Consider the following 27,189-nt stretch of genomic DNA (forward strand, 5'->3'; position numbering starts at 1 on the left):
AAAAGAGTGTGACAGATGGAATGGTAAAGTTCTCTCTCTCTTTCTTTCTATCGTTCTATCTATCCATCCATCCATCCAGCCAGCCGAGTTACTGAGAGAGAGAAACAAAGAAAAAGATCTTTCAGCCTGGTTCATTCCCCAAATGGCCACAACAGCCGGGACTGGCCCGAGCTGAAGCCAGGAATCAAGAGCTTCCTCCTGGTCTCCCATGTGGGATGTGGGTGCGGGCCCAAGCACTTGGGCCATCCTCCGCTGCTTCCCAGCACATCAGCAGGGAGCTGGGTTGAACATGGAGCAGCCAGCACACTAAATCAGCACCAAGATGGGAGGCTGGCACCACAAGCAACTGCTTAACCCACTCTGGCACAAGGCCGGCCCCTAGAATGGGAGTTTGATGCATCAGAAAGAAATATGAGAAAAGGCATGGAAACAGGAAAAGTCTGTTATTTCAATAAATACCAATAATTTGTATATCAAACACGCAAAGGCTTACTGTTGCTCTTCTTTGAAAAACTGTTCAACCAATTATGTGAAGAATGAAGCATCATAAGCTGGAGTTAAATTTTAAGAGACAGGTTGTGCTTTTTTGTGAAAGGTCCTGAATTAGATAAGAGTAAGTTCATATTTTTTTTATGAACTTAGAATCTCAAGCAACGAATGTGTCAAAATAGTAACAAGAAAAATATATACGTATTTGCACACTGCAGGCTACTGCAGACTGCACTAGACAAAAAGATAGAGGAATGAAGGCAAATAAATCAGGTAGAAGGGCTCCAATGCAACACAGCAGAGAAACCACCAGACCCAGAAATGGATACTAGTGAGAACGTCACGTAGGAAAGGTTCGTTCTTAGAATAAGAATCTAGAAGGGCCTCAGACTGTACGAGGTGATGACCTAGGGTTTGGAACCAGGAATGGGTGTTAAGACTCACAGAAACAGGAACGCCAAGTCCGCAGGGAACTTGACCCTTCATTTCCTTTCTCAAGAAGGGAAACTGAGGTTCCAAATAGTAAGGCGAATCAGGGGCAGAGAAGGCACTGGGGTTAGTTCCCGAGGGTAGAGCCTGGGTTTCCAGGGGGCCCTTCAGCGGAATCAGATTCGCAGCGAGGCTCAGGGTACCAAACCACTGTTTCCACACGGCGAGCGCTAAGCAGAGATCAGAGGCACCCAACTTGGGGGCCGACCTGAGAGCCATGAAGTCTCCTCCCTTCCCGCCTCAGCCCTCCCTCACCTGACCGGCGCGGCAGCAGCACCTCCAGCTCCGGGGCCGTGCCGCTGTAAGTACACACGAGGAGACCGGGATATCGCCACACTCAATACTACACTTCCGGAGGCGTGGGCGGGCTCAACACTCTACTTCCGTTACTAAAGAGAGCCGAAGAAGCGAGACGAAGACAGGAAGCGGAAGGGCGGGACTTGAAGCCGTAGCCAATCGACGCAGAGGGCGGACTCTCTTTGGCCTGTTGAACGCGTGCTAGGGAGGAGGGTTCTTCCGGCCGGGCAGAGGGTTCTGTGTGTGTTGAAGGACGTCGGCTGCGGAATTTGAGGCTTCGGTAAGGTGGGTGAGGAAGGGAACTCTGGCTCGGACCTCTGGCCCCCGGTTTGCGGTCCTGGCCTGGAAGCTGACCATTGCTTCTTTCTGACGTGGCTGCGGGGTGACAGCCGTGGCCGATGGAGAAAATAGGGTTTGGAGGGTGAGAGTGCGGGCAGTGTCTGAGAAACCTCGGGGCGAGGCGGACAGACGCTTCCAAGGCTCTCGCCGTTTTCCTTAGGTTGCGTTTCCTAGTGGAGAAAGAGGAGGCCTGCGGCGAAAGGGTCCCCCAAGGTCACGCAGTGACGAGGCCGAGGACTTGGACCCGTACGTGGCCGAATTCACTTCTTTTCCTCCGTGTGGCCTTAGTTGTTTGAATTGAGCCTTGCTTAGGAAGCTGGCCAGCCAGGCTTGCTGTAGCCGCGCGGCGGCGAGCGTTTGGTCTCGGTCCGCACAGCCAGCTGGACGGGGGCCGTTCCTGGAGGTGCCTGGAACGGAACAGAGGCCTTGAAGAGGCTGCTCGTGGTGGCTGAGCGGCCCGCCCTCGTCTTTGCCTGTTGCTCTGCCTCGCGGTCTCCCCATTGCAGGGGGCTGACCTGTTGAGACAGAATAGCAGTGTCGAGGAGCAGAGAAAGCAGCAAAGGCACCTGCTCACCGTGGGCCCTTTCACAGGTGCAGAGAGGGACGTGGAGAGATGAGTTAGGTTCCGTAGCAGTTCTCGGAGCAATCAGAAGCGAAGGCCCTACTCGCTATAATTTCTTACAGGCTACCCTTCGATATTAAATCAGTTATGGGCGTGGGTGATTTTTTTCCCCCATGAGTATGCCTGTAAATTTAATGTGACATAAAGGGAAGCGAATTTCAGTTCGGTTATTCCACAACACAAGGATTCCTGATACCATCAAGTAGCCTGCAGTTTGCTGAAAGGTGCGGATCCGCGTGATTTCAAACTTTATCTCGCTGGAAAGGTTCCCACTCCCCTTCCTCTCAGCCTCTCCGGAGTCCTCCTTGAAGACCCAGACTAAATTCCGGTTCCTATACCATATCCTTTCCTGCAGTGAGAATTAGCCTTCTATGGAATTTCTCAAACATCGACCTTCCTCTTATTTTCTGTAAATTAGTGCAAAATTTAAAGCACTTTGCTCTTGTTTGATTTGGGGCCACAGTTGTCATAGCGGGTTGCGCTGCTGCTTGTGACTCCGTCCTCTCATACTGGAGTGCCACTTGGCATCCTGGTTGCTCCATTTCCAATCTAGCTCCCTGCTAATGCTCCTGGGAAGGCAGCAGATGATGGCCTAAGTGCTTGGACCCTTGCCACCCACCCGGAAGACTCAGATGGAGCTGCAGGCTCTTGGTTGCAGCTTGAACCAGGCCTGGCAGTTTTAGCCATTGGGGGAATGAACCAGCTGATGGCAGCTTTCTGTTGCCTTCTCCTGCTTTTCAAAGTTAAAAATGTGCGTGTGTGTGTGTGTACATATATATATACATATATAGGTACATATATAGGTACATATATATACATATATATACACACACACGCAAAGCTTGACTTGAACACCACATCCTTCCAAAGAGTTTTGTCAGATGGAAGGCAGTAGAAGTTACCACTTTATGACGTGACAAAGTTAAGCCCTTGTATTGCTGTAGAATTCCTCATAGAAGCATACTTCATGATCCTAAGAATCCACAAGTAAACCGTGAAATAGGGGGAAAAGTATGCCTTTAATAAGTTCAGTAAATAAAACCATTTTTGTAAAAACTACAACATAAAGATTTCTTTTAATGGGGATTTTCATAACTTGGGCTAGACTGGCCAAGACCTCTGAAAGGGCCCAAGAATGGATTTCCTTTGCTGGTCCAAGAAATGGTGTTCAAAATTAAGGTCCTTTGTCTCAGATTTTCCTTGCCAATTCTTTTCACATGAATGCCCCTGAAGGCTTTTGAATGGTAAACGGGGCACACCAGTTTCCATAGCAACAACTCTCAGCTCTCTCCCTCTTCCATTTCATCAAGAGCCAGCTGAGTCACTGCCACTGCCTACCAATCTCGACCGGACCTCGACCGGCTCGTCTGTGTTGCCAATCGACTCGGCGTGGCGTCGGTCGTGGTAGATAGGTGGTCACACATACGAATTTCCAACTGTTATTCTGGTGGCCTTTTCATTATTTTTTGCCATTTCTTATTAAAAGTGCATACCTTTATAAAATACACAGGTGACCCCTTTTAAAGATCTTAAATATTTTTGCAAAGTGTTTTTTCTATACGATTTTTAAGTATCTGTTGTTTCCAATACTGAAGTTTTTTTTCCAAATTTTAATGTGCATCAGTATTACCTAGAAGCTTTATTAAAACAGATTGCTTGGATTCAGAGTTTCTTTTTTGGTAGGGTTTATGGTGTCTGAGAATGTGCATTTCCAACCAGTTTTTAGTGATGCTGATGCTCCTGGACAAGGAGACTTTGAGAACCATTGATAAATCCCATAATATAATATCCAGAAGTAGGATATCTTTAATATTTAGCATTACTTGGAGGCCTCTTTCCATGTTAGAACACAAACATCTATGCACATTCTATTTCCTCCAATAGTTTTTCACTTTGATAAAGTGTTTCAGTGGTCATCCTTGAACTCTATAATGTGTTTTCGCTTTGTAATATTTCTATAAGGGTACATTCCTGGAGATAAGGGTATACTTGTTTTATACATAGATACTGCCAAATTGTACTTTAGGGAAGTTATACCAGTTTATATGCCAAACTCATAGAATGCTTATTTTTCCACATTCTTTTTTATTTATTTTTTTGACAGGCAGAGTTAGTGAGAAAGAGAAAAGCCCTCCTCTCCGTTGGTTCACCCCCCAAATGGCCGCTAAAGTTGGTGTGCTGCACTGATCCGAAGCCAGGAGCAAGGTGCTTCTCCTGGTCTCCCATGCGGGTGCAGGGCCCAAGCAGGGCCATCCTCCACTGCCTTCCCGGGCCACAGCAGAGAGCTGGACTGGAAGAAGGGCAACTGGGACAGAACCTGGTGCCCCAACCGGGACCAGAATCCGGGGTGCTGGCGCCGCAGGCAGAGGATTAGCCAAGTGAGCCGCGGCGCCGGCCATTTCCTACATTCTTAATACTACTTATGGTCATTTTATCTTTTCCATTTTGATGGTTAAATATTGTTCTTATTTCCCATTTCTTTGCCTATTGATTATTATCCTTTTATGTTTTTGGCACATTCTTTAGATTTTCCCATTCGTAAGATGATTGAAATATTTGCCCATGTTTTCTTCCAGGAATTTTCGTTTCAGCATGTACACTTAGATCTTTTATATATTTTGGTGTAGGGAGTAAGTTTTCCATTTTCACTACCACCACCAATGGCTATTGACTCCATTTAGTAAATGGTCCCTTCTCAGTACTCCCATGGGAGCCTTATATGTAAAACCAAAAAAACTCTTTAGTAGTGGTTAGTAGTTTAGTAGGTATTGTGGGTTGAGTTCTTTAGTTGATGGTTACCCCTGAAAAAGTTTCAACTAGTCTTAAAATTAATTAATTCAGTATTCAATAGTATGGATGGAACCAGGAATCAAAACTTATGCCCAAAGCCGGCGCCGCGGCTCACTAGGCTAATCCTCCGCCTTGCGGCGCCAGCACACCGGGTTCTAGTCCGGGTCGGGGCGCCGGATTCTGTCCCGGTTGCCCCTCTTCCAGGCCAGCTCTCTGCTGTGGCCAGGGAGTGCAGTGGAGGATGGCCCAAGTGCTTGGGCCCTGCACCCCATGGGAGACCAGGATGAGTACCTGGCTCCTGCCTTCGGATCAGCGCAGTGCGCCGGCCGCGGCAGCCATTGGAGGGTGAACCAACGGCAAAGGAAGACCTTTCTCTCTCTCACTGTCCACTCTGCCTGTCAAAAAATAAAAAAAGAAAGTTTAAAAAAAAAAAAACAAACTTATGCCCAGCTATACAAGGTCAAAAGGTGAACTTAGTGATTGCTACACAGTTCTTCATACTTAAATGAGAACATATTAATCCTGGAATGTTTGTAAAATAGCAGCCAAGAATGTTTTACTTTTCAAAGCTTCTGTCATAAGTGCGGCTTTTCCCACCATCTGTGCTGCTTTGTTGGGTGAAACAGAAGTAAAAATTTACTATATTTATCTGCAATGACTTAGCTTTTAAACTTGTAAAATTGCCTCCGAACTAATTTTTTGTTGCTTTTTTTTTTTAAAGATTGAAATCATGGCAGGTCCAGAAACTGATGCTCAATTCCAGTTCACTGGTATTAAAAAATATTTCAACTCTTACACTCTCACGGGAAGAATGAATGTAAGTATTAATGATACTTTTAAGCAGTTAATGTTTTAAATTAGTATAGGTGTGGTAACTCTTGCCATTTAATTTTTTTCAGTGTGTACTGGCTACATATGGAGGCATTGCTTTGCTGGTCTTATACTTCAAGTTAAGGTCTAAAAAAACTCCAGCTGTGAAAGCAACATAAATGGTAAGAAGTTGACATTTACATGTTTACACTTTAGCCATTTGCTATTAAGAGTTTTTTCCTCCACTGTCATAGTAAACTCGTTGTTTTGCAAAATTTATTGTATATAATTTCAATGTGCAAATGTGGCTATATGAATCATTTCACAGAAGAAACCTGTCTCCCATTAGATTTTTTTTTTTGGACAGGCAGAGTAGAGAGAGAGAGAGAGAGAAAGGTCTTCCTTTGCCGTTGGTTTACCCTCCAATGGCTGCTGTGGCCGGCGCACCGCGCTGATCCGAAGGCAGGAGCCAGGTGCTTCTCCTGGTCTCCCATGGGATGCAGGGCCCAAGCACTTGGGCCATCCTCCACTGAACTCCCTGGCCACAGCAGAGAGCTGGCCTGGAAGAGGACAGAATCCGGCGCCCCGACCCGGACTAGAACCCGGTGTGCTGGCGCCGCAAGGCAGAGGATTAGCCTAGTGAGCCGCGGCGCCGGCCTCCCATTAGAATCTTTAAATACAATTGTTTTGGAGCATGAAGGACAATCTATATCTATGAATACTTTCTTAGCTTAAAGTGCCTTCCCAAAGGATTGTTGGGGCACCCAGATTTGTAAGGAGGGGGATAATGTCTTTTGACCCATTGTGGAATAACAGCTTCTGTTTCTTGCACATTTGCTGAGTAAAAAATTGTCTCTTGCTTTTTGCTGAGGGATTTTCCTCCCCATTTACCATCTTTTTTTTCTTAACATCCTGTCGTGTTCTCATTTAACAATTTGGTGAATTGCATAAGGTCTTTATGTAATAATTATTAATCAACTTATTGCATTTGTTAGTATTGTTGGATTTTGGTAGTTTGTCAATTTTTAATCTTTAGTCTTTAAAAATCCTCCTAACCCTCGTTTGCTCAGAAGCTTGTATTGAAATGACTGTGTACATCTGTCACATTGGCAAGTAAATGGAAAATCCAGGTCTTTATCTACGTAGCACTATCTCACAGAAATTTTTCTTCTAAAGAGCTTTTCCCATATTGAGGCCATCTTAGAGGACTGTAGTTTGCCCAATTTCCCCATCAGGGATCTCCTAATTTGGGGGGATAGATAGTAGCCCCACAGACAAGGAGAAATTGTATCTCAAATGTTAAATAACAGATACCTATTTATTTTCTGCTATTTAAAATGTTATTTTAAGTATTACAGAATTCAATTTCTGGGGATGCATAGTCATTATCCTAGTAATCACTGAAGTCTTAAGAGTTGAACATGTTTGTATCTAATCTATTTTTGTTTTGTTTATAGGATTATAAATTGTACCACATCTGTTAAGTTCCCATGCCTGGAGAAGCTAATGTCAACTCAATATGTGGTAATTCAATTTGTACAATAAATTATGAACCTGGAAAAGCTGGTTGTCTTTATTTACAAGATATCAAAAATATAAAAACTGTACAAAATGCAACAAAGGCAAAAACTGGCAGTGACTTGGTCTAAATCTTTTAGTTTTCCAATGCAAGGCTCAGTACTGGAGGTAAGCAACTGAAATGTCTGACTTCAAGTGTACTAGGTTGTACATAGCTGTTTTAGCTGAAGTAGAACATGGAAGCTAAATTTCTTCACCTGGTTTAGAGAGTGTTTGGGTGCACTCAGAACTCAACAGGTGTAAATCCAGATGCCAGTGGATGGTTGTATTACACCTAGATCTTAGAAAGGAACTGTAGTCTATCTCTACCCTGTTACATACATTCCACTAATCAACAGACCAAGAACAAATGTTAGTGGGTCTTTTAACATAGTACTTGAGTGCCATACAGTAACTACATTTTTACAGCGGAAACATACATGCTCGTAGAGTTCTTCAGCTAAAATTCAAGATGTTATTAATTTTATATTTCTTAGTTTGAATCTTGAAGCAGAATGTATTATTGAAATCGATTTCTTCTAATAATAAATTAACATTTGAACAGAAAATGCATAGTTTCCACACAATCCAAAGCACCATAAATGTCCTCTCCACGAACATAATACCTCTATTCAACTAACGGAAATTAGTTAAATGTGGTTGCTATAGAAACGTGGAACTGTCCTGTTCAGATTTTCCAAGCAGCATACTTCCAGATCCATATAGATAAAAACATTCTTTGTAGCTTAAATAATCACTGAGGTATTTGCTTTTAGTCTCCCTTTTTCAAACAGTAGCTTCCAAAAGGTCTTTAATACCGATGGTTTATTGTGGACTATAAGCTCCTGCAGCTAGAACCAGGTTTCTTCGAGTAAAATGGAGGTGTACAACTGGTGTTGATTTGGTCATATATGTTCCCAGCAATAACTCCTGTGAATTCTCAGGTAAATTTATATGCCCAGTGGCTGTAGTAAAGTCATCAGTCTCTAAATCTTCAAATGCTTTGATAGCGTCCCATAACCGGACTGTATTGTCCATTGAACCTAAGGCAAAGTCAAGGAAACCATTAGTTGCATCCATCACATTTAGATTCTGACATTTTGTCAAGTATACTTCATGCATTCACTCTATAATTATGATGAAAAATTAGGCATTTATCACAAAGCCAATAACAATCATTTACCTGATGCCAAAATTTCACCATCTCTACTGAACCTAAGTGAACAGACTGTATCAGTGTGGCCTTTTAATTCTCCAACCATCAAGCCATGTCCAATATCCCAAAGGAGTACTCTGCCATCTGTTGCTCCTGTAGCCAGGAATCTCCCATTGGGAGAAAATGTCAAGGAATGAATTGGTCCCTAGAAAATAAGCCCATGGAAAAGATAAAAGGTTAAATATATTTTTTAAAAAATTTTTTAAGTTTAATGGTATGAATAGGATCTTGAAAATGTATCACTTTTTTAGCAGTGGGCATTGTTGTGCAGTTGGTTAAGCCAGGATCCCATGAGAGTGGCTAATTCAAGTTCCAGCTGTTCCACATGTCCAATGTAGCTTCCTACTAATGGGCTTGGGAGGAAGCAGGTGCTGGTCAAAGGACTTGAGTTCCTGACACCCACATGAGCAACCCAGATGGAGCTCCTGCCTTCTGTCTGGCTTACCCCTGGCTGTTAGCGCTTGGGAAGTAAACCGGCAGATAGGGGCTAGCTCTGTCTCTGTCCCTGCTCAGCCTTTCAAATAACTTTGAAAAACTGGAGGTATGCATTTTATGGCACAAGGTTAAGCCCTTGCTTGGGACACCTGCATTCCCTATCAGAGCACCTCTCTGCTTACGATCCAGCTTCATGCTAATGTACCTGGAAAGGCAGCAGATGACCCAAGTACTTGGGTCCCTGCCACCTATGTGGGGAAGACAGATAGGAGTTCCAGGTTTCTGGCTTTGGCATGATCCAGCCCTGGCTGTAGTGGACATTTGGTGAGTGAACCAGTGGATGGGAAATTGGCACTCTGCCTTTCAAGTCAATGAAAAATAAACATTTTTAAAAATAGGTTTTTCGGGGCTGGCACTGAGGCATAGTACGTAAAGAGCTGCTGCTTGCGGTGCCAGCATCCCATACGGGTGCCAGTTCGAGTCCTGGCTGCTCCACTTCCCGTTCAGCTCTCTGCTATGGCCTGAGAAAGCAGTGGAGGATGGCTCAAGTCTTTAAGCTCCTGCACCCACGTGAGAGACCTGGAAGAAGCTTCTAGCTCCTGGCTTCAGCTCAGCTCAGCTCCGGCCACTGCAACCATTTGGGGAGTGAACCAACAGATTAAGACACCTCTCTTTCTCTCTCTCCCTCCCCCAACCCCCCGCCTTTCAAATAAGTAAATCTTAAAAAAAATAAAATAAAATAAAAAGGCTTTTCTCTTGAAAACACCCTTGTGTGCTGAAATCATGAATATAAAATACCTTGTGTCCAGTGAAGATCCTTACACAGTTACCGTTTAAGACATCCCAGAGCCGCACAGTTCTGTCTGCAGAACCCGTAGCAACGTAATTAGAATTTGGATGGAATCTGGTACAATTCACATCAGCAAGATGGCCAGCAAATATCCTTAGAGGTTGATAGTGGTCTGTAGCCCACAGCCTTTTTAAAAAGATTTTGAAAGCAAAAGACAATTAGCAAACTATGGAATACCAAAATCCTATCCAGAATAAGCAAACATCCATGTAAAATAATTCCAAATTGGTCCCCCTCACCAGTTAACTAAGAGAAAACAGAATAATTCAAAATAACAAGATAAAGTTGATCGGGAATAAAGCTGCTAACTTCTGTAACATTTAGCTGTCTCCTAGTCTAGACTTCAGAAAAGCATTTTCCCCTAGTACCTTAGTTTTGGCCACCTCATAATTAGTGTCTAACCTGAGCTACCTTTCCCTAAATTTTTAAGGACATGACAGAAACAAAGGTGCTCACGATAATGAAAAAAAGACGACACCTGGTGAGATGGAAGAACTATGTTAATAACAAAAAACAAACTTCAGTGCATGTGTAATAGTGTAGATATAGTAATACTCCTGTCTCATATTCTCAAAAAGTTGGTCCTGAATAGTCAAAGTAACTCCCAACAAGACCATTCTATATTGCTTGAACAGACCCAGTCATAAGATCATGACATTCTTACCGAGCTACTCGGTCGTGACCCCCTGACACAAAATAATATCCATATGGAGAAAACTGTGTGTCCCATACTGGGTAGTTGTGTCCTTTATATCCTACCAAACAAGTAAATGTTTGAAGGCTCCACAATCGGACAGTTCCATCCTCTGAAGAAGAAAGCAGATAGTTCCTGAGAAAAAAAGATGACATATTTAACTCCCAGAATAACTACTGATTACCTGCCCAGTTTCTCCATATATGTGAATATACCATATATAGCTAGCTAACATCAACTTCTTTTAATTCACACATGGCATTCACAGCAGATATCCAGACTTGAAAGTACTAACCAAACAAACATTAATTAATCAAGTGCTAGGCCTGACACTCTATATACTGAACATCCACTGAAAAAGAGGTTCAGTTACTTTTAAAAATTATAATCTGTTAAGAGGGAAAATCACAATTCTTTTAAAAAACAAATACCAGAGATAGTGAACAAAAGGTAGGGTCAAATGGGATCAACTGAGAAAGTTTAGAAAATGTGATATGTAACTTAAAAACAATTTTTAGGGGCCAGTGCTGTGGTGTAGCAGGTAAAGCCACTGTGCCAGCATCCCATATGGGCACCGCTTCTAGTCCCAGCTGCTCCGTTTCCCATCCAGCTCTCTGCTGTGTCCTGGGAAAGCAGTAAAAGATGGCCCAAGTCCTTAGGCCCCTGCACCCATGTGGGAGACCCAGAAGAAGCTCCTGGCCCCTGGTTTCAGATCTGCGCAGCTCTGGCTGTTGCAGCCAACTGGGGAGTGAACCAGCGAATGGAAGAACTCTGTTTCTCTCCTCCTCTCTCTGTGTAACTCTTTCAAATAAATATTTAAAAAACAAAAAAGGACAATTTTTAAAACAGATGCTATTTTTTTCTTGTCTCTATGAGCTATATAGAATCAAAAAGGAAGTATCTTTTTGAAATTAAAAAAACTACAAACAAGCTAGTAACAATCTACCTTTCCATGAATAAATACAATATTGAATACTCAGCAAGAATTAAATCAGTCTAGCATCCAATCTCCTGACTGCCACTTCACTGCTCTTTTCATTGTTGAGAATGTTTGCACTGTGAGTTAAAGGGAAATCAGTGAATTTCTGCAAAGATCACAATCTCCTGTGTAATAGCTCAATACTCGGGAAGTATAGTTGAATACTCACAAGTTTCCTTCAGACAAAAAAGTATTATCTGGCTAAACATTACCAAATGACAACAAAAGTCTCATTCTCAAAGATTCATGAAGACCTTAATGGACTGAAATAATCTATCCAAGTGAGATACAGATGGTATTATGAGTACAAAATACCCTCCTCCCATTTCTGCAGGATGTTAAGAGATGATAAAAATATGGGTGCTGGTTCGAGTCCCAGCTGCTCCACTTGTGATCCAGCACTCTGCTGTGGCCTAGAAAAGCAGTAGAGGATGGACCAGGTGCTTGGGCCCCTGCACCCATGTGGAAGACCTGGAGCAAGCTCTTGGCTCCTGGCTTCAGAGTAGCACAGCTCCGGCCATTGCAGCCATTTGGTGAATGAACCAGCGCATGGAAGACCCTCTCTTTCTCTGTCTCTCCCTCTCTGTAACACTGCCTTTCACACACATGAATAAAAATCTTTAAAAAAAAAAAAAAAGACAATGACAAACAAGCACATATACCCATGGACTCCCATGGTTAAAAAGAAACAAAACCTAAAACAGCCATTTCACATTTCCTTTTCAGGATCCTCTTAGTTCTTTTACTTACAGAAAGATAGATCTTCAAATGACAGCTACTTGCCACTAATATAAGGAATTTGTTTTAAATTCAGTGAAGTGCCACAGAAAAAATGCAGAGAAAAACAATTCAACTTTTAATAGTGTTACACAAAACTAAAGCAAAACTTTAAAACCAGTAAATCCTGAAGCTGTACACCTTGACTCAAATTTATAAATTTGGGTGTACATTATCTTGTACACTAGTACCCCAAGATGAATGAGCAAATGGAAAGATTCTAAAAAATAATGAATGATAGGCAACCATGAAATTTTTCTAATACAATTTTTCCAGCATCTGTAATCTCAACATAATGCAGCAGTACTTTATTTTTATTGTTTGTATTTTACCTATCCGGACTGAAGCTGGCTCCATAGACAGGCCCACTGTGGCCATACAAAATCTTCAACTCACTTGCTGTTTTCTCATCCATGATTCTTTCTAAGACATCATCCGATTCTTTGTCTATGAGGCTAAGATCTAAAATGATGCATAAAAAATTGATTTTAAAAGTACAATCATTAAAACAATGCCATAGTTCATGAGAAGAACTAACATTTGAACAGTTCCTCCTACACAAACGCGAGTGTACTAATGCCTCTAAATCAGGGGCCATCACCCCAGTGTAAAGCAGAGGAAACGAAGGTCAGACAGTTAATGACTTCCTACAGTGCACAGAACCAAGACTGAAATTCAGTTTTATCCACTATAACTCAATGTTTCACAAAAATAAAAACAATGGAAATATTAAAATAGTTTTAAATGACAATATAGTTAGCAAAAAACTTTCTCTGGGGGCTAACTTTGGCACAGTGGTTAAGACACTGCCTGAGACACCATTCCCATATCAGAGTGCTTGTATTGGGTGCCAGCTCTGCTTCCAATTCCAGCTTCATGCTAATGCACTCTAGGAGGCAGGAGGTGATGACTCAAGTACTTGGGTCCCTGCCACACACAGGAGAGACCCAGATGGAGTTCTAGGCTCCTGGTTACAGCCTCACCCAGCTCTGGCTGTTGCAGGCATCTGGGGAATGAACCAATGGATGGAAGTTGGGTTTCTCTCTGCCTTTCAAATAAAAGGAAAATAAGTAAAAATTTAGGGGCTGGTGTTGGGGTATAATGGGTTAAGCTGCTGCTTGCAACATAAGTATCTTACATGAATATTGGTTCGAGTCTTGGCTGCTCCATTTCTAATCCAGCTCCCTGCTACTGCACCTGGGAAAGCAGTGGAAGATGGCCCAAGTCTCTGGGTCCCTACCACTCATGTGGAAGACAAGGCTCCTGGTTTTGACCTGGCTCAGCCTCAGCTGTCAAAGTCATTTGGGGCAAGAACCAACAAATGGAAGATCTCTCTCCCTCTCTCTCTCTCTCTCTCTCTCTCTCTCTCTCTCTCTCCCGTCTCTCCATCTCTCTCTCTAACTCTGCTTTCCAAATAAATTTAAAAATTTAAATATAAACTTTAAAATGAAATCCTGACTTCTTAATTCTTTTTTAATAATTAGTATGGATTTAAAACTCTTTAAGGGTCTTCTTTTTTAATTTATAAGCAAGCAAGGATAAAATGTTACATTTTAAGTAGTTTCTAGTTTAATCCCTTTATTCTACAGATAAAAAAAAAAAGGCCTAAAAATTAAATCACTCTAGCATCCAATCTGATAGCCACTCCACTTCTCTTTTCATTGTTTAAAATGTTAGCACCTTGAGTTAAAGGGAAATAAGCGAATTTCTGCAAAGATCACAACTTCCTGTGTAAATTCCATGGAATCACCATTAATGTAAACCAATGTCCAGTTTATCTCCTATTAGGTCATCTCACTTACCTGATGCTTGCTTGACACTGCGAAGCTTTTTGGGTGTCACAGACCACACTCTGACAGTTGAATCTGCAAAACCTCCAGCAATCAGACTAGAATCATCAGTGACATCCACTGCAGTGAGGCCCTGCCAATGGGGGAAAAAATGTTCCATAGTAAATAATACTGTTTTAGGGTGGGCATTGTGGCACAGCAAGTTAAGCCACTGCTTGAGATGCCCACATCCTGTAACAGTGCCTGGTTAGAATCCCAGTTACTCTATGCTTCTGATCCAATTGCTTACTAATGTGGTTGGGAGGCAGAGGACGATGACCCAAGCAACCGAGCTACCACCAACCACACAGGATATTGGACAGAATTCCTGGCTTTCAGCTTTGGCCTGGCCTAGCACTGACTATTGCCAACTTTTGGGAAATAAACCAACTGATCAATAACTCTATCTTTATGTCTCTCCATGCTCCATCACTCTTCCTTTTAAATAAATGTCTTTCAAAAAAAAATACTATCTTAGAAGAAAAATTACAGTCACATCTTAAGAGAATATAGAATGATGGCTGTTTTTCTCAAATAAAACATCATTTGAGCTTTTGTTCTATAAAAGCATTTACTTGGAGAGCATGTCATTACTGATCCCTTTTTTGCCCTCCATATTTAAGAGTGCACAGGAATTAAATGTTAATCACTTTTGTACTTTATTAAATATATCTTTCACAACCTATTACAAAGAGACATAAAGACATAGAATTCCTAACACATAAGCTTATATAAGTATTTAAACCAAGTGTAGAACAGATGGGTCATAATTTCCTCCTGAAACGTTAGCAGAATTCTGATCAGTGAAATGGAGTTCAAATATAAGTGAGATTCTGGTATTTACAAGTTCCTAATGGTTTTTTTTTTTTTTTTCTTTTTCTTTTCTTTCTTTCTTTTTTTTTTTTTTTTTTTTTTTTTTTTTTTTTTTTTTTTTTTTTTTGACAGGCAGAGTGGACAGTGAGAGAGAGAGACAGAGAGAAAGGTCTTCCTTTTGCCGTTGATTCACCCTCCAATGGCCGCTGCAGCCGGCGCGCTGCAGCCGGTGCATCGTGCTGATCCGAAGCCAGGAGCCAGGTGCTTATCCTGGTCTCCCAGGGGGTGCAGGGCCCAAGCACTTAAGCCATCCTCCACTGCACTCCCGGGCCACAGCAGAGAGCTGGCCTGGAAGAGGGGCAACCGGGACAGAATCCGGTGCCCCGACCGGGACTAGAACCCGGTGTGCCGGCACCGCAAGGTGGAGGATTAGCCTAGTGAGCCACAGCGCCGGCCCCTAATGGTCTTTTAAACATTGCTTTCTATCGACTGTGCACAGCATCCAATTCTCCTTTCCTAATTACTGTAATTCTAAATTATATCAAGAGTTCAAATAATAAAACTCCATTTTAATTAACACATTTAACTTTGTCTTAATGGTAAATCACAATTTTAAATAACTCTCCAACAAGAAATTGTCCACTTATTTTACTAACCTGGTAAGCATTGAGGAATGTATAGAAACAAATAGATGGTAAACAGTCTGGTCCAAGGCGCACTCGTTTGGTGGTTTCTTTCATATTCATTATCTTATCCAACTTATCTGAGTCTTTCAACTCAGGAAGAGGGATTCTGTGAAAGAAAAACAGGCTGGAAATCACCCTGTGAACATTCACAAACTTGAGCTCTCTAAAACATACTGCCTCACACCTCCAGACAAGTTCCCAAGGCCTTCTGCCTCACCTGTTCTGAGGTGGAGCATTGGGATCTTGCTTTTTACTTTTGGATCCAACACTATCTTTTCTAGGCTTCTTCTTTTTAGGTTTTCCTTCTTCATTTTCTCCCTCTTCATCCTCATCATCCAAAGGCACCTCAATTTCTGGTTCTTTTAATAAACCAAAAAATACCTACAAGTTAAGAGAACCCAACATTTTAAATTTTTTGTTCAGCAATATACCTTTTCACATCTTGACAGGATGAATCACAAGTACAGAACAGTAATTTATAATCTGAAGCAGGGCTCTGTACTTATTTGCCAAGCAGCAATTTTCTCTTTTTTCCTTATAAACAGAACCCTGATTTAACTGGAGCAGCAAGTGCTTAATAATTTGTGTTCCCAGGCTCCTTTACAGTTAAGAATGCAATGCCCATATAACATAATTCTGGCCACCAAATACACACAGAAACATCGTGGTTATGGTTTCAGAGGGGAACATAAAAACCACATACACACACTTTTCCTAACACTAAGGGCGAGACCCAGCAGGGATATATGCCTTTCATCCTCCCTCTTCCTTTTTAGAACACAGCTGCAATGCTGGAGCCACAACAGCCGTTCGTGAGCACAAAGAAGCAAACCACATGCTAAACACGGTGGACCAGAAACTAGAAGGAGCCAGGGACACCCATGGCATGATGGGGCTACCATGGCAGCATTGGAAGGCCTTCCTCTAGATTCCATCTTACATGAGGAAAAACCTCTTGGGTTTTACACTGTAGTCAGGTTTCTTTTAAATGTAACCATTCCCCACATCTCATATACTTATACATTGTCCTTAAAATATGAAACTTTAAACACAGGATAAAAGTATTCCCAAACTAGCTACAAGAAAAATTTTATTTAGATGGAAATGCTACAATTTTTCATCATCTGCATTATATAGTTCTTAGTTTTATCCCATACCTTTGATTTGTTTGCCTCTCGTTTAGCCTCTCCTGCCAAACTTCCCACCATCGCATCTATCTGCTGCTTACTACGCGGCATCCCATCAAAGATGTCAATGTAGAGGTGCTCCTGAACTATGTTCCATATCTGATTGTTCTGTTTCTCCTGAAGATGCCTCTTCAAGAGTTGGTACGAGTCACGGGAAATACGCAGAACAAATTTACTTGTTCGAAAATCCAACATGGTCTCATTCCCTTTCATGTGTTCCTTTTTGGTAAGACTAGATAATACTCGTAGGTCATCCTGGTAATAACATTCCTGATCTCCATGGAACCTGTTTCAGTGATTTTAAAAAGTCATTTTTCAATGTAATCATTAAGGGATCCGCCTCTCCCCCAAATATTTATAAACCATCCCAGAATATTTTCAATGTAGTAGTCTGAATAATCCTGAACCAATAAGCTGTAGGAATAGAAGGAATTCATTTCAAAATCGTTATAATTCAGTTTCTGAATTCATCCTAAAAATGACCGATTTAATAATCTAATGAAATTATCAAATATATAAAATAGTCTTAAATAAATACCATAAATGAATTAATGATACTGGTACAAAATTTCTTTTGAATGCCACCTTTGGTAGACATTTGGAAATGTCAGTATCCTTGCTTTACTAAATTTTATGTTTTATCAAAACCTACTTTTTAAATCTATTACGGAAAATTTCAAGCATACATAAAAGTAGAAAACAGTATAATGAACTCAATACATCTATCACAGCTTCTCAACAATAATCAATATATGGCATTTTCATAAATCTACTACTTTTAATCATTTCCTATGTCCTTAATATCAGACATTGATTAAATACCAATATTTTAATATTATGACTAAAGAACAAACTGTGACACCAAACAATAAGCATGTTCATTTACTATTACCAAAGGGAAATAAAACAAAGCCCTCAGTCTGCCAACAATTAGTAAACTTACATGTACTTTTATTTCTATAAATCTTTTATTTTCCTAATAAAGTAAAATTAAAGATATACATTTGGCACTAATAGCAGTAATCAATACAAAATATTTAGAAAACAATGACTAAACATAAGATATTAGGGCTCCTGCTCTGATACACAGCCAATATATTCCCAAACTCTAACGTGTGTCAACCATTATGATTCAACATGTGAACCAAGGGTTTCTGTCCAAGATTTGAGCAAAATCAGAAATCTCAGTCTCTTTGTTTATATCAATCACTACCTGTTATCCTAATGTGGGCCCAGAGTCCTAAAAACGGTTGAGACTGTCCATAACAATGAGACAGAAAATCCTCTATGAAATTCAATTCCACATATGGGATTATGGCTAAAACACAAGACAATGAGCAAGAGGTTTTTTGAGAACACTAAAATAAGAGAAATTAGCTTCTAAAGGGAAAGTTCTCATCTTCACTCTTCCTTGATTTTTTTTTTTTTTTCCAAAAACACTGAGCTGTTTCTTCCAAAAACAGTTTGCTTTCTATACTTTCTACTGGGCATCCCAGTATAAAGAATGAATATAATGGTCTAAGAGTTCTATTGTTTCCCTTTTACTATTATTTCTGTTACCTGACAAGCCTGGTTCAAGCTCTACTTCAAGCCTAAATAGAAGAACTCTCATTCAAACTGTTAGGCACTGCCTCCTTCTTAAACACTCCTTTCCCTTGGCTTTTGTAACTCAGCATTCCCCTGGTCTCCCTCCTCCTTCTCTGGCCTGTCCTTTTATATCTTATACTCGGCCACTAAATGGAGCTACTCAAGGCTCGCATTTAGTCTTCTCACGGACTTACTTCACACTCTCCTCAGGACAATCTCATTCACATTCATCATCACTGCACACAACTCCAGTTTATAGCTCCCATACCTACCTCTCCTCTGAGCTCTAGTATACTGGCCCCCTGTTAACCTGTTATCTCTTACATGAGTCAGAAGCATATTCAAATCAGAACTCAAGACCACTCCAAAATGTGACAATCCAAGTTTTCTCAGGTTCTCTATCTCAGTGAAGGGCATCCCTTTGCAGCTAGTGGCCCAAAATCTGGGATCATCAACAATACCTCCATCTCCCTCACCTCCATATCCAATCCATTAAGTGTCTCACCAGTCTGTCTACCTCACTTCTAGTACCACAACCCAACCCACTCCTGTTTCTCAACAGGCATGCTCCTGGCACTTTAGACAGGACAATTCTTTGCTAAGTGGGACTTTCTGCACATACTAGAACACTGAGTATTCCTGCTTCCCCCCACTAGTCACTATGACAACCCAAAACACCTGCATACACTCTCAAATGGCCTAGAGGAAGGACAGTCACTCTCAGATGAGAACACCGCAATAACCCCCAAAACTGGTCAACTGAGAGTCATCATGCCCCCCCCCCACCTGTTTTTCCCACTGTATAAAAGTTCTTTCAAAATGCCTATCTAATAATGAATGACATGGTCCTTCAATGACTTCTGTAGCAGAACACCTCCCGGGCCTCAATATCCATTTTTCCTTTCTTCCTCCCACAAATAGGGATGGACACTGACTGATAAGATATAAAAAGAAGGGTGTCCAACTTCTAGGAAGGATGAAGGAAAGTGTGCCCTCCCTGCTGACTAGAACCGTGTGGGGCTGGAGAGCCACCTCATGCCATATGGCAGAAGCTACACAACAGGAAGGGAGGGCAGCAAGGCTCAGCGCTTGATTCCCTGATAATTAAAGACCTACCACATTTGTCCTTGACCTCCTAACTTTATGAGAAAGGAGAATGAACTCTTACTATGCCTAGCCCCTGCTGCCTGAGTTTTCAGTTAATCTCAGGCTACTCTAACCCTAACATAGCTTTCCACAGCTCTCAAGAAAAATACAAAAAAAGTTTTATTTAGGCTACCAGTTTGAGTTTTTAGTGACTTTCAGCCAAATTTACTCCTACCCAGGACAACTCCCCACTGCTCTTTACGACGAAGACCCTCAACATACCCTAAGAACCTGCTGTCACTCCAGTCCTAACCAATCCCTGAGCTTCCTGCTGTACCACACCCCCACTTCAGACCTTGCTCCTTTCAGTCTTTGCAGCTACCATGGTCCATTTTGCCACAGAGCTTTCAAACACTTTTCTCTCTTCTCTTCATATGGATAACTCTACCCAGTCTTTAGCTCTCACCTCAAGCATCGCTCCCTCTGGGATCCACCCCCCTCCGCGGCTCCCATTTTAGGTTCCTCTCCTTTATAAAGTACTTTCTGAGTTGCAATCTTAAATTTGCAGGATCACAGATATGTGTGTGTGTGTGTGTGTGTGTGTGTAATATATGGAAAAATTCACATACTTCTCAAAGAATGATTTTGCTTCATTCTCATGTTGATTGTAGACCAGCTCCAAGTACATGTGCACAAACAGAGGATAAAAGAGTTGGGATAACTCTGCCCGATGGCAGTCCAAAGAACATTCAATGAAGTGTTTGAGTCCACTATAGTATTCTTCATACATTGTCGGATCTCCTTGTTGGTTGTAGGCCGACAACACAGCACTGACATCTGGTTGGTCTTCCACAGCGACATTTCCAACTGTTAAAAAAATAAAAGATAACCTTTAAGAAAATGATATAATACGTACCATGTGACCATGGCTGTTTTGCTATGGTCCAGAGGTGAACTGTTTCTCAGATATTTGTCCCTTTTCTCTCAACCTCTCTTCCTTAAAATAATTACATAATCTTTTCATGAAATTCCACATTTGTCTCAGTTACCCAAGCCAAAACCCCATCAGCATGTCCATATCTTAAAATATCACATCAAGCTGGCGCCACGGCTCAATAGGCCAATCCTCCACCTAGTGGCACTGGCACACCGGGTTCTAGTCCCAGTCGGGGCGCCGGATTCTGTCCCGGTTGCCCCCCTTCCAGGCCAGCTCTCTGCTGTGGCCCGGGAGTGCAGTGGAGGATGGCTCAAGTGCTTGGGCCCTGCACCCCCTGGGAGACCAGGAGAAGCACCTGGCTCCTGGCTTCGGATCAGCGCAGTGCGCCAGCCGCAGCGCACCAGCTGCGGCGGCCACTGGAGGGTGAATCAACGGCAAAAGGAAGACCTTTCTCTCTGTCTCTCTCTCTCACTGTCCACTCTGCCTGTCAAAAAAAAAAAAAAATCACATCAATAACAAGAAGGTTTAATACCTTTTTTAATGGCGCTATCTGTTTTAAATGCAAATCGCATAAATGTAGGTATGGCCAAAGCAAAAAAACACATTAATCTCTCAAGGCTCAGTACAAATAGCACCCACCACCACCACCAGGACCACCAAACCGTGCCCTAGAGTAGCGCTCCAGGCTCTCCCAGCTACTCAGTACTTTGTAACATTCCTGTGATACATCCTATCCTGTATTACCTTCCTACATACACGTCTAAAGCCTCTATCTGCAGGGCCAGTATCCCACACGGGTGCTGCTGCTCCATGTCCAGTCTAGCTCCCTACTGATGTGCCTGGGAAAGCAGAAGATGGCCCAAGTCCTTGGGCCCCTGCACTAACATGGGAGACCCGGAAGAAGCTCCAGGCTCCTGGCTTCAGATCAGCCCAGCTCTGGCCATTGTGGCCATTGGGGAGTGAACCAGTGGATAGAAGACCTCTCTCTCTCCCTCTCTCTGTAACTCTGCCTTTCAAATAAATATTAAAATTAATAATATTTAATAATTTAATAATTAAAAGTAATAATAAATATTAAAAGTAAAATGTAGGCATTTTTAGAATGGGAAGGGCCACACCTAATTTTTTAAAATATATTTATTTATTTATTATTTGAAAGCAGAGGCAGAGAGAGAGAGAGAGAGAGGTCTTCCATCCACTGGTTCACTCCCCAAATGGCTGCAACAACCACAGATGGTCTGAGCCGAAGCCAGGAGCCAGGAGCTTCTTCCAAGGCCTGAGGATCTGGGCCAGCTTCTACTGCTTTCTCAGGCCACAGAAGAAAGCTGGACTGAAGTGGAGCAGCCAGGACTTGAACCCGTGTCCATATGGGATGTTGGCACTGCCCCACACCTAAAACTAACTCAATTGTATATGCTTAAAGCAATTTCCATAACCACTATTTCAAGGAAGAAGACAAAGTATCTATTTCTTTTTCTTTTTTCTTTTATTTTTTTTGACAGACAGAGTTAGACAGTGAGAGTGAGAGAAAGGTCTTCCTTTTTCCGTTGGTTCACCCCCTAAGTGGCCACTACGGCTGGAACGTTGCACCGATCCAAAGCCAGGAGCCAGGTGCTTCCTCCTGGTCTCCCATGCAGGTGCATCCTCCACTGCCTTCCTGGGCCACAGCAGAGAGCTGGCCTGGAAGAGGAACAACCGGGACAGAATCCAGCACCCCAACTGGGACTAGAACCCAGGGTGCCGGCGCCGCAGGCAGAGGATTAGCCTACTGAGCCGCATCGCCGGCCCAGAGTATCTATTTCTAATATAGGAATATCAAAGTTACATCTGTCAATCAAATTACTTTGGGTAAGTGGAAATTTAAATTGCAATAATAATACAGTTACGCTTTCTATGGCATAAATGTAATTCTTTGGGTTACTCTAATGGCCTCTTTTCCTCCTTACTGACTTCTCAATTATGATCTAAAAACTGATTTAGTTTCAGAATCAAGAGATGACAGTAAAATAACCAACAATATAACTCATTTTATAGTTCATTCACAAAATTCAATATTAAGAAGAAATTCCTCCCAACCACATTTTGGGCATTTCTATCTATGAAATACAACACTATGTATTCAAACTTCACTTCTGGCAATGCTGCAAAGATTAGGTCACATAAATACAGATTAATTTGGCTAGAGGCTCTGCAACATATAATTTAATTCAATGAATATTTATTGTTGGTTCAGGATCACCTTCAAGATCTTACATTGTGTATGAATTGTACTGCAAAGACTTATGACATTTACTGGAAGAAAGGTGTGGTCTCGGGTGTCAGGGATGGAGAGGAAAGAGCCTATCAGCACAAGGCATTTTACAGATATTACATCTGAGTCTCATAAAAACTCAGTTAATAGAAAAAAAAAAAAGTAACCTTAGGAAAAAATGAGTCAATCAACATCACACAAGTAAAAGCAGCAGAGACAAAGAGGTCTGTCCACCTTATGGCTCCTAAAACTTAGAGTTCTCAAACTTCACGACCCATCCATACTTCTTGGAAGCACCAACTCAAAAACGCAGGTTCCCAGACTCTACCTCTAAGGGTCTGATTCCCTCCGTCTGAAATGATGCCCCGAAGACACAGCACTGCTGGTGCCTAGCCCGTATTTTGAGAAATGCTGGGTACACCATGTTCCATCACTCCCTGGCTACCGAGACCCAAGGCAAGCTCCTTGGGATCGCTCAAGAAATCTGTTTCCTTGTCTCCAAAATAGAGGTCATGTCCGCCTCAATGAAACTGTGAGAACCGAGACTGCCAAGTATTTACAGCTTAAAATACGCCAGTACAGAATTCCACAAAGACTGTCGCTGTCAATGCAGACTTGCCCAAAGCTTAAAAGCCCAAACGGGAGAAAAGGGGCCGAAGCCTGGAGGTCCCCGCCTCCCCGCGCCCACCTTCCCCACACAGCTCAGATCCACAGCTCTGTTCAGCCTCTCGCTGCAACTGACAGCTCAGACGAGGGTTGACTGCGCAGCCGGCGCACTCGGGAAAGGGGCGGGCATGTGGCCCTAGAGGCGGGCCCAGGAAATTCAAAACAAGCCCGCAGAGGTGCAGGCCTGCCAGCCCTCGCCTTCCCGGCTAGCTCCCCTTCGCGCCGGCCCGGCTTCCCCGGGACCCCCCGGCTCACCTTTCCCCGGAGCCGCAGGACCTGAGGCTGAGCCGGAGACAACCGTCGCCCCCGAAGCGCCGGTGCCCGGAGGGTCGGGGGCCGCCGGGCCGGGGGCCGAGGCGGTGACCCGGCTGAGAAGCGAGCTAGCCGCCTCAGCGCCGGCGCCGTCCACCTCTCCCGGGGCTCCGGAGCCCGCTACTGCCTCTTCCAGCAGCCGGGCCTCGCGGCGCAGCGCCTCTTCGGCCTCGCGGAGGTTGCTCTGCCGTAGAAACTGCAGCACCGCCAGCAGAGTCTGTCGGTCGTGGGGAGCACCAGCCTCCGAGGCAGCGGCAGGTACCGGAGCCGCCCCCGCCGGGGCAGCAGCGGAGACAGCCACCGCGGGCTTGGGGGTCCCGCCATCCCCGCCGGCCGACGACGCCGCCGCAACGTTCCCGCCACTGCCGTTGGGGCCGTTGTTGGTAATGCCGACGGTGCCCTCGCCTGTGCCGTCACCCGCCTGCGGAGGTAGCAGCGTCGGTGGTCCCTCAGACTCTAGCTTGACCGCCACCTCCGTCTGCTCCTCCGCCAGCGCCGCCATCTTGCGGCTGAGCCACCTCGCGCCGTCAAGCGTGATTGCGTTTTCGCCACATGGAGGGCGGGGAGGAGCATTTCACGACAGCTCTGGTCGGCTATTTACGGCAGTAGGAGGAGCGAGAGAGAAGGAGAAAAGGGCTGGGAGCGAGAGCAACTTTCAAAAAATGAGCGAAAGGCCGGCAGGAAGTGGGAGTTGGTGACCGCCTCTATATTTGCCTGACCATAATTACTGTTTATTGCAGGCCAGTTATATTCAGGCACTGTGATAGACGATCTTCGTTATTATATGGAAGCCTTTAATTCAACAGTCTTTAGAAGTGGCTTAACTACAACCCAGAGAGGTTAAATAACTTGCTGAAGTCACACACAAGAAGTCTTAAGTGTCACGACTCAAAGCCATGTTCTTAGCACTAAAGCACGCGTCGTTTGCCCGAAGGATGCTTCCAAGATACTGCTAATGTTTTGCATTTTGATGTGGATAGTGGTTACTTCCTTTTTTTTTTTTTTTTTTTTTTGGCAGTTCTTACAAATCGAGTTGCATGCTTAAATAATTTTGTGAACGTTACAGCATACATATAAATATTTTAAAGATTTATTTTTTTATTTGAAAGAGATAGAGACAGAGAACGAAGTCTTCCATCTGGTTCACTCCCCAGTTGGCTGCAATGGCCAGAGCTAAGCTGAGCTGATCCAGAGCCAGGAGCCGGGAACTTCTGTTGGGTCTCCCACGTGGGTGCAGGGGCCCAAGTACATGGGCCATCTTCCACTGCTTTCCCAGGTGCATTAGCAGAGAGCTGGATCAGAAGACTTGGGCACTGGAACCAGCACCCATATGGGATGTTAGCACTGCAGGCCGGGGCTTTAACCCTGTGAGTCATAGCACTGGCCTCAGCATATATATATATATATATATATATATATATATATATATACATACATATACATTTAAGATTTTTATTTCTTTATTTGAGAGGTAAAGTTACAGACAATGAGAGGGAAAGGCAGAGAGAAAGGTCTTCCTTCCGTTGGTTCACTCCCCAAATGGCCACAACAGCCGGAGCTGTACCCATCTGAAGCCAGGAGCCAGGTGCTTCTTCCTGGTCTCCCATGCAGGTGCAGGGGCTCAAGGATTTGGGCCATCCTCTACTGCTTGCCCAGACCATAGCAGAGAGCTGGGTTGGAAGAGGAGCAGCTGGGACATGAACCAGCGCCCATATGGGATACCAGCAGTGCAGGCAGAAGATTAACCTACTGCACCATGGCACTGGCCCCAGCATATACATTTCAATAAAAAGTTTTAAAGTACTGGAAGTTTGTGATTGTGAAATTTGTACGTTGTATATTCCAACTGCTATCCATTATTACAAGTAAATTGTATATTTTAACTGTTTGAAAGAGAGATCATCCATCTGCTGGCCCAAAATACCTGCAACAACCAGGCCAGGGACAGCTGAAACCAGGCACCCAGAACTCAATCTGGATCTCCCACTTGGGTACTAAGGATCCAACCATTTGGGCCCTCACTTGCTGTCTTCCAGAGTGCCCACTAGCAAGGAAGCTGGAATGAGAAGTAGAGCCAGGACTCAAACCCAGGTACACCAATGTGATATACAGGTATTGCAAGCATCATCCTACCAGCTGCCCCAGGTGTCCTCCCCCACTAGTAGTTGGTTTAACTTCACCTTAAAAGGTATTCTGTAGGAGTTGGTGCTATGATGTATCGGCATAGTAGGCTAAGCCTCCGACTGCAGCAGCAGAATCCCATATGAGCGGTGGTTCGAGACTTGGCTGCTCCACTTCCAATCCAGCTCTCTGCTATGGCCTAGGAAAGTAGAAAAAGATGGTCCAAGTGCTTGGGCCCCTGCATCTGCTTGGGAGACCTGGAAGAAGCTCTTGGCTCCTGGCTTTAAATCAGACCAGCTCTGGCTGTTGCAGCCATTCGAGGAATGAACCAGCAGATGGAAGATCTTTCTCTCTATGCCTCCCTCTCTCTGTAACTCTACCTCTCAAATAAATAAATCTTTTTAAAAAAAAGTATTCTGTAAATGTTTAATCAAAAATTGAATCCTTGCCATCCACTGGAAAGCTTCAGATTAAGCTCCTGATTTCTGGCTTTGGCTTGGCGCAGACCTGGCTGTTGCATGTACTTGGGAAGTGAAAACTGAAGCATGATTTCCCTCTCTCTCTCTCTCTCCCTCCCTCCCTCTCTCTCTCCCTCTCCCTCTTTATCTCTCTCTTTTTTTAAGAATTTTTTATTTATTTATTGGAGAGGTAGAGTTACAGACAGTGAGAGGGAGAGACAGGGAAAGGCCTTCCCTCCACTGGTTCACTCCCCAAATGGCTGCTACAGCCAGAGCTGCACCAATCTGAGGCCAGGAGCCAGGAGCCTCCTCCAGGTCTCCCACGTGGGCGCAGGGGCCCAAGCACTTAGGCCATCCTCCACTGCCTTCCCAGGCCATAGCAGACAGCTGGATTAGAAGAGGAGCAGCCAGGACCAGAACCAGCACCCATATAGGATGCCGGTGCCACAGGCGGAGGATCAACCTATTGCACCACGGCGCCGGCCCCCCTCTTGCTCTCTCTTTCCCTCTCCCTCTCTCACTGTGTACCCCTGTGACCCCATTTCTACCTCTCAGTCTCAAGTAAATTTAAAAAATTTCTTTTACATTTGGAGTCAATCTGGATATTATTCCTTTCCTGATGCTATTTGTCATTTTTCATGTGTATTTATAAATACTTGCTGAAGCATTTTTATCATGGCCATTTTTTTAAATTTTATGTATTTATTTTTTATTTAAAAGGCAGAGTTATAGGGAGAAAGAAAGAGAGATGGAGAGAGAGAGAGAGAGAGAGAGAGAGAGCGCTTCCATATACTGGTTCACTCTCCAAATGGCCACAATGGCCAGGACTAGGCCAGGCTAAAGCCAGGAGCCTGGAACTCCATCCGGTCTCCAACATGGATGGAAGAGACCCACGCACTTGGGCCATCTTCC

At 43.4% G+C, this 27,189-nt stretch overlaps 2 protein-coding genes, 1 long non-coding RNA gene and 1 other non-coding gene across 7 annotated transcripts in view; 2 read left to right on the forward strand and 2 right to left on the reverse strand.

Annotated features, from left to right (window-relative positions):
- The window catches only part of PDCD11 (programmed cell death 11), a 55,706-nt gene extending 54,318 nt beyond the window's left edge, over positions 1–1,388 (reverse strand). Inside the window, exon 1 of the mRNA XM_002718594.5 lies at positions 1,234–1,388. The gene's annotated coding sequence lies outside the window, so the exon portion shown is untranslated. The remainder of the gene's footprint in view (positions 1–1,233) is intronic.
- On the forward strand, positions 963–7,398 carry ATP5MK (ATP synthase membrane subunit k). 4 transcript variants are annotated; one of them, XR_007911101.2, is made up of 4 exons: positions 963–1,279; positions 5,748–5,843; positions 5,926–6,018; positions 7,294–7,398. It is a non-coding gene; the product is annotated as an ATP synthase membrane subunit k (long non-coding RNA). The 4 variants fall into 4 exon arrangements; XR_519192.4 differs by lacking the exon at positions 963–1,279 and adding an exon at positions 1,399–1,555; XR_001795161.3 differs by lacking the exon at positions 963–1,279 and adding an exon at positions 1,406–1,560.
- Positions 3,580–3,641, forward strand: MIR1307 (microRNA mir-1307). Its single transcript, NR_162717.1, has one exon. It is a non-coding gene; the product is annotated as a microRNA mir-1307 (primary transcript).
- TAF5 (TATA-box binding protein associated factor 5) lies at positions 7,383–24,243 on the reverse strand. The gene is made up of 11 exons (XM_008270441.4): positions 23,642–24,243; positions 20,162–20,399; positions 16,830–17,145; positions 15,890–16,053; positions 15,643–15,778; positions 14,147–14,267; positions 12,677–12,806; positions 10,559–10,723; positions 9,843–10,020; positions 8,577–8,754; positions 7,383–8,436 (listed from the first exon to the last, which is right to left on the reverse strand). Exons 1-11 carry the CDS (start codon positions 24,198–24,200, stop codon positions 8,219–8,221), a joined length of 2,403 nt encoding a protein of 800 aa, XP_008268663.2. The 5' UTR covers positions 24,201–24,243; the 3' UTR covers positions 7,383–8,218.
- Positions 24,244–27,189: the final 2,946 nt, after the last annotated feature.

This window comes from Oryctolagus cuniculus, chromosome 15 (genome assembly GCF_964237555.1).
Source record: "Oryctolagus cuniculus chromosome 15, mOryCun1.1, whole genome shotgun sequence".
Lineage (NCBI taxonomy): Eukaryota > Metazoa > Chordata > Mammalia > Lagomorpha > Leporidae > Oryctolagus > Oryctolagus cuniculus.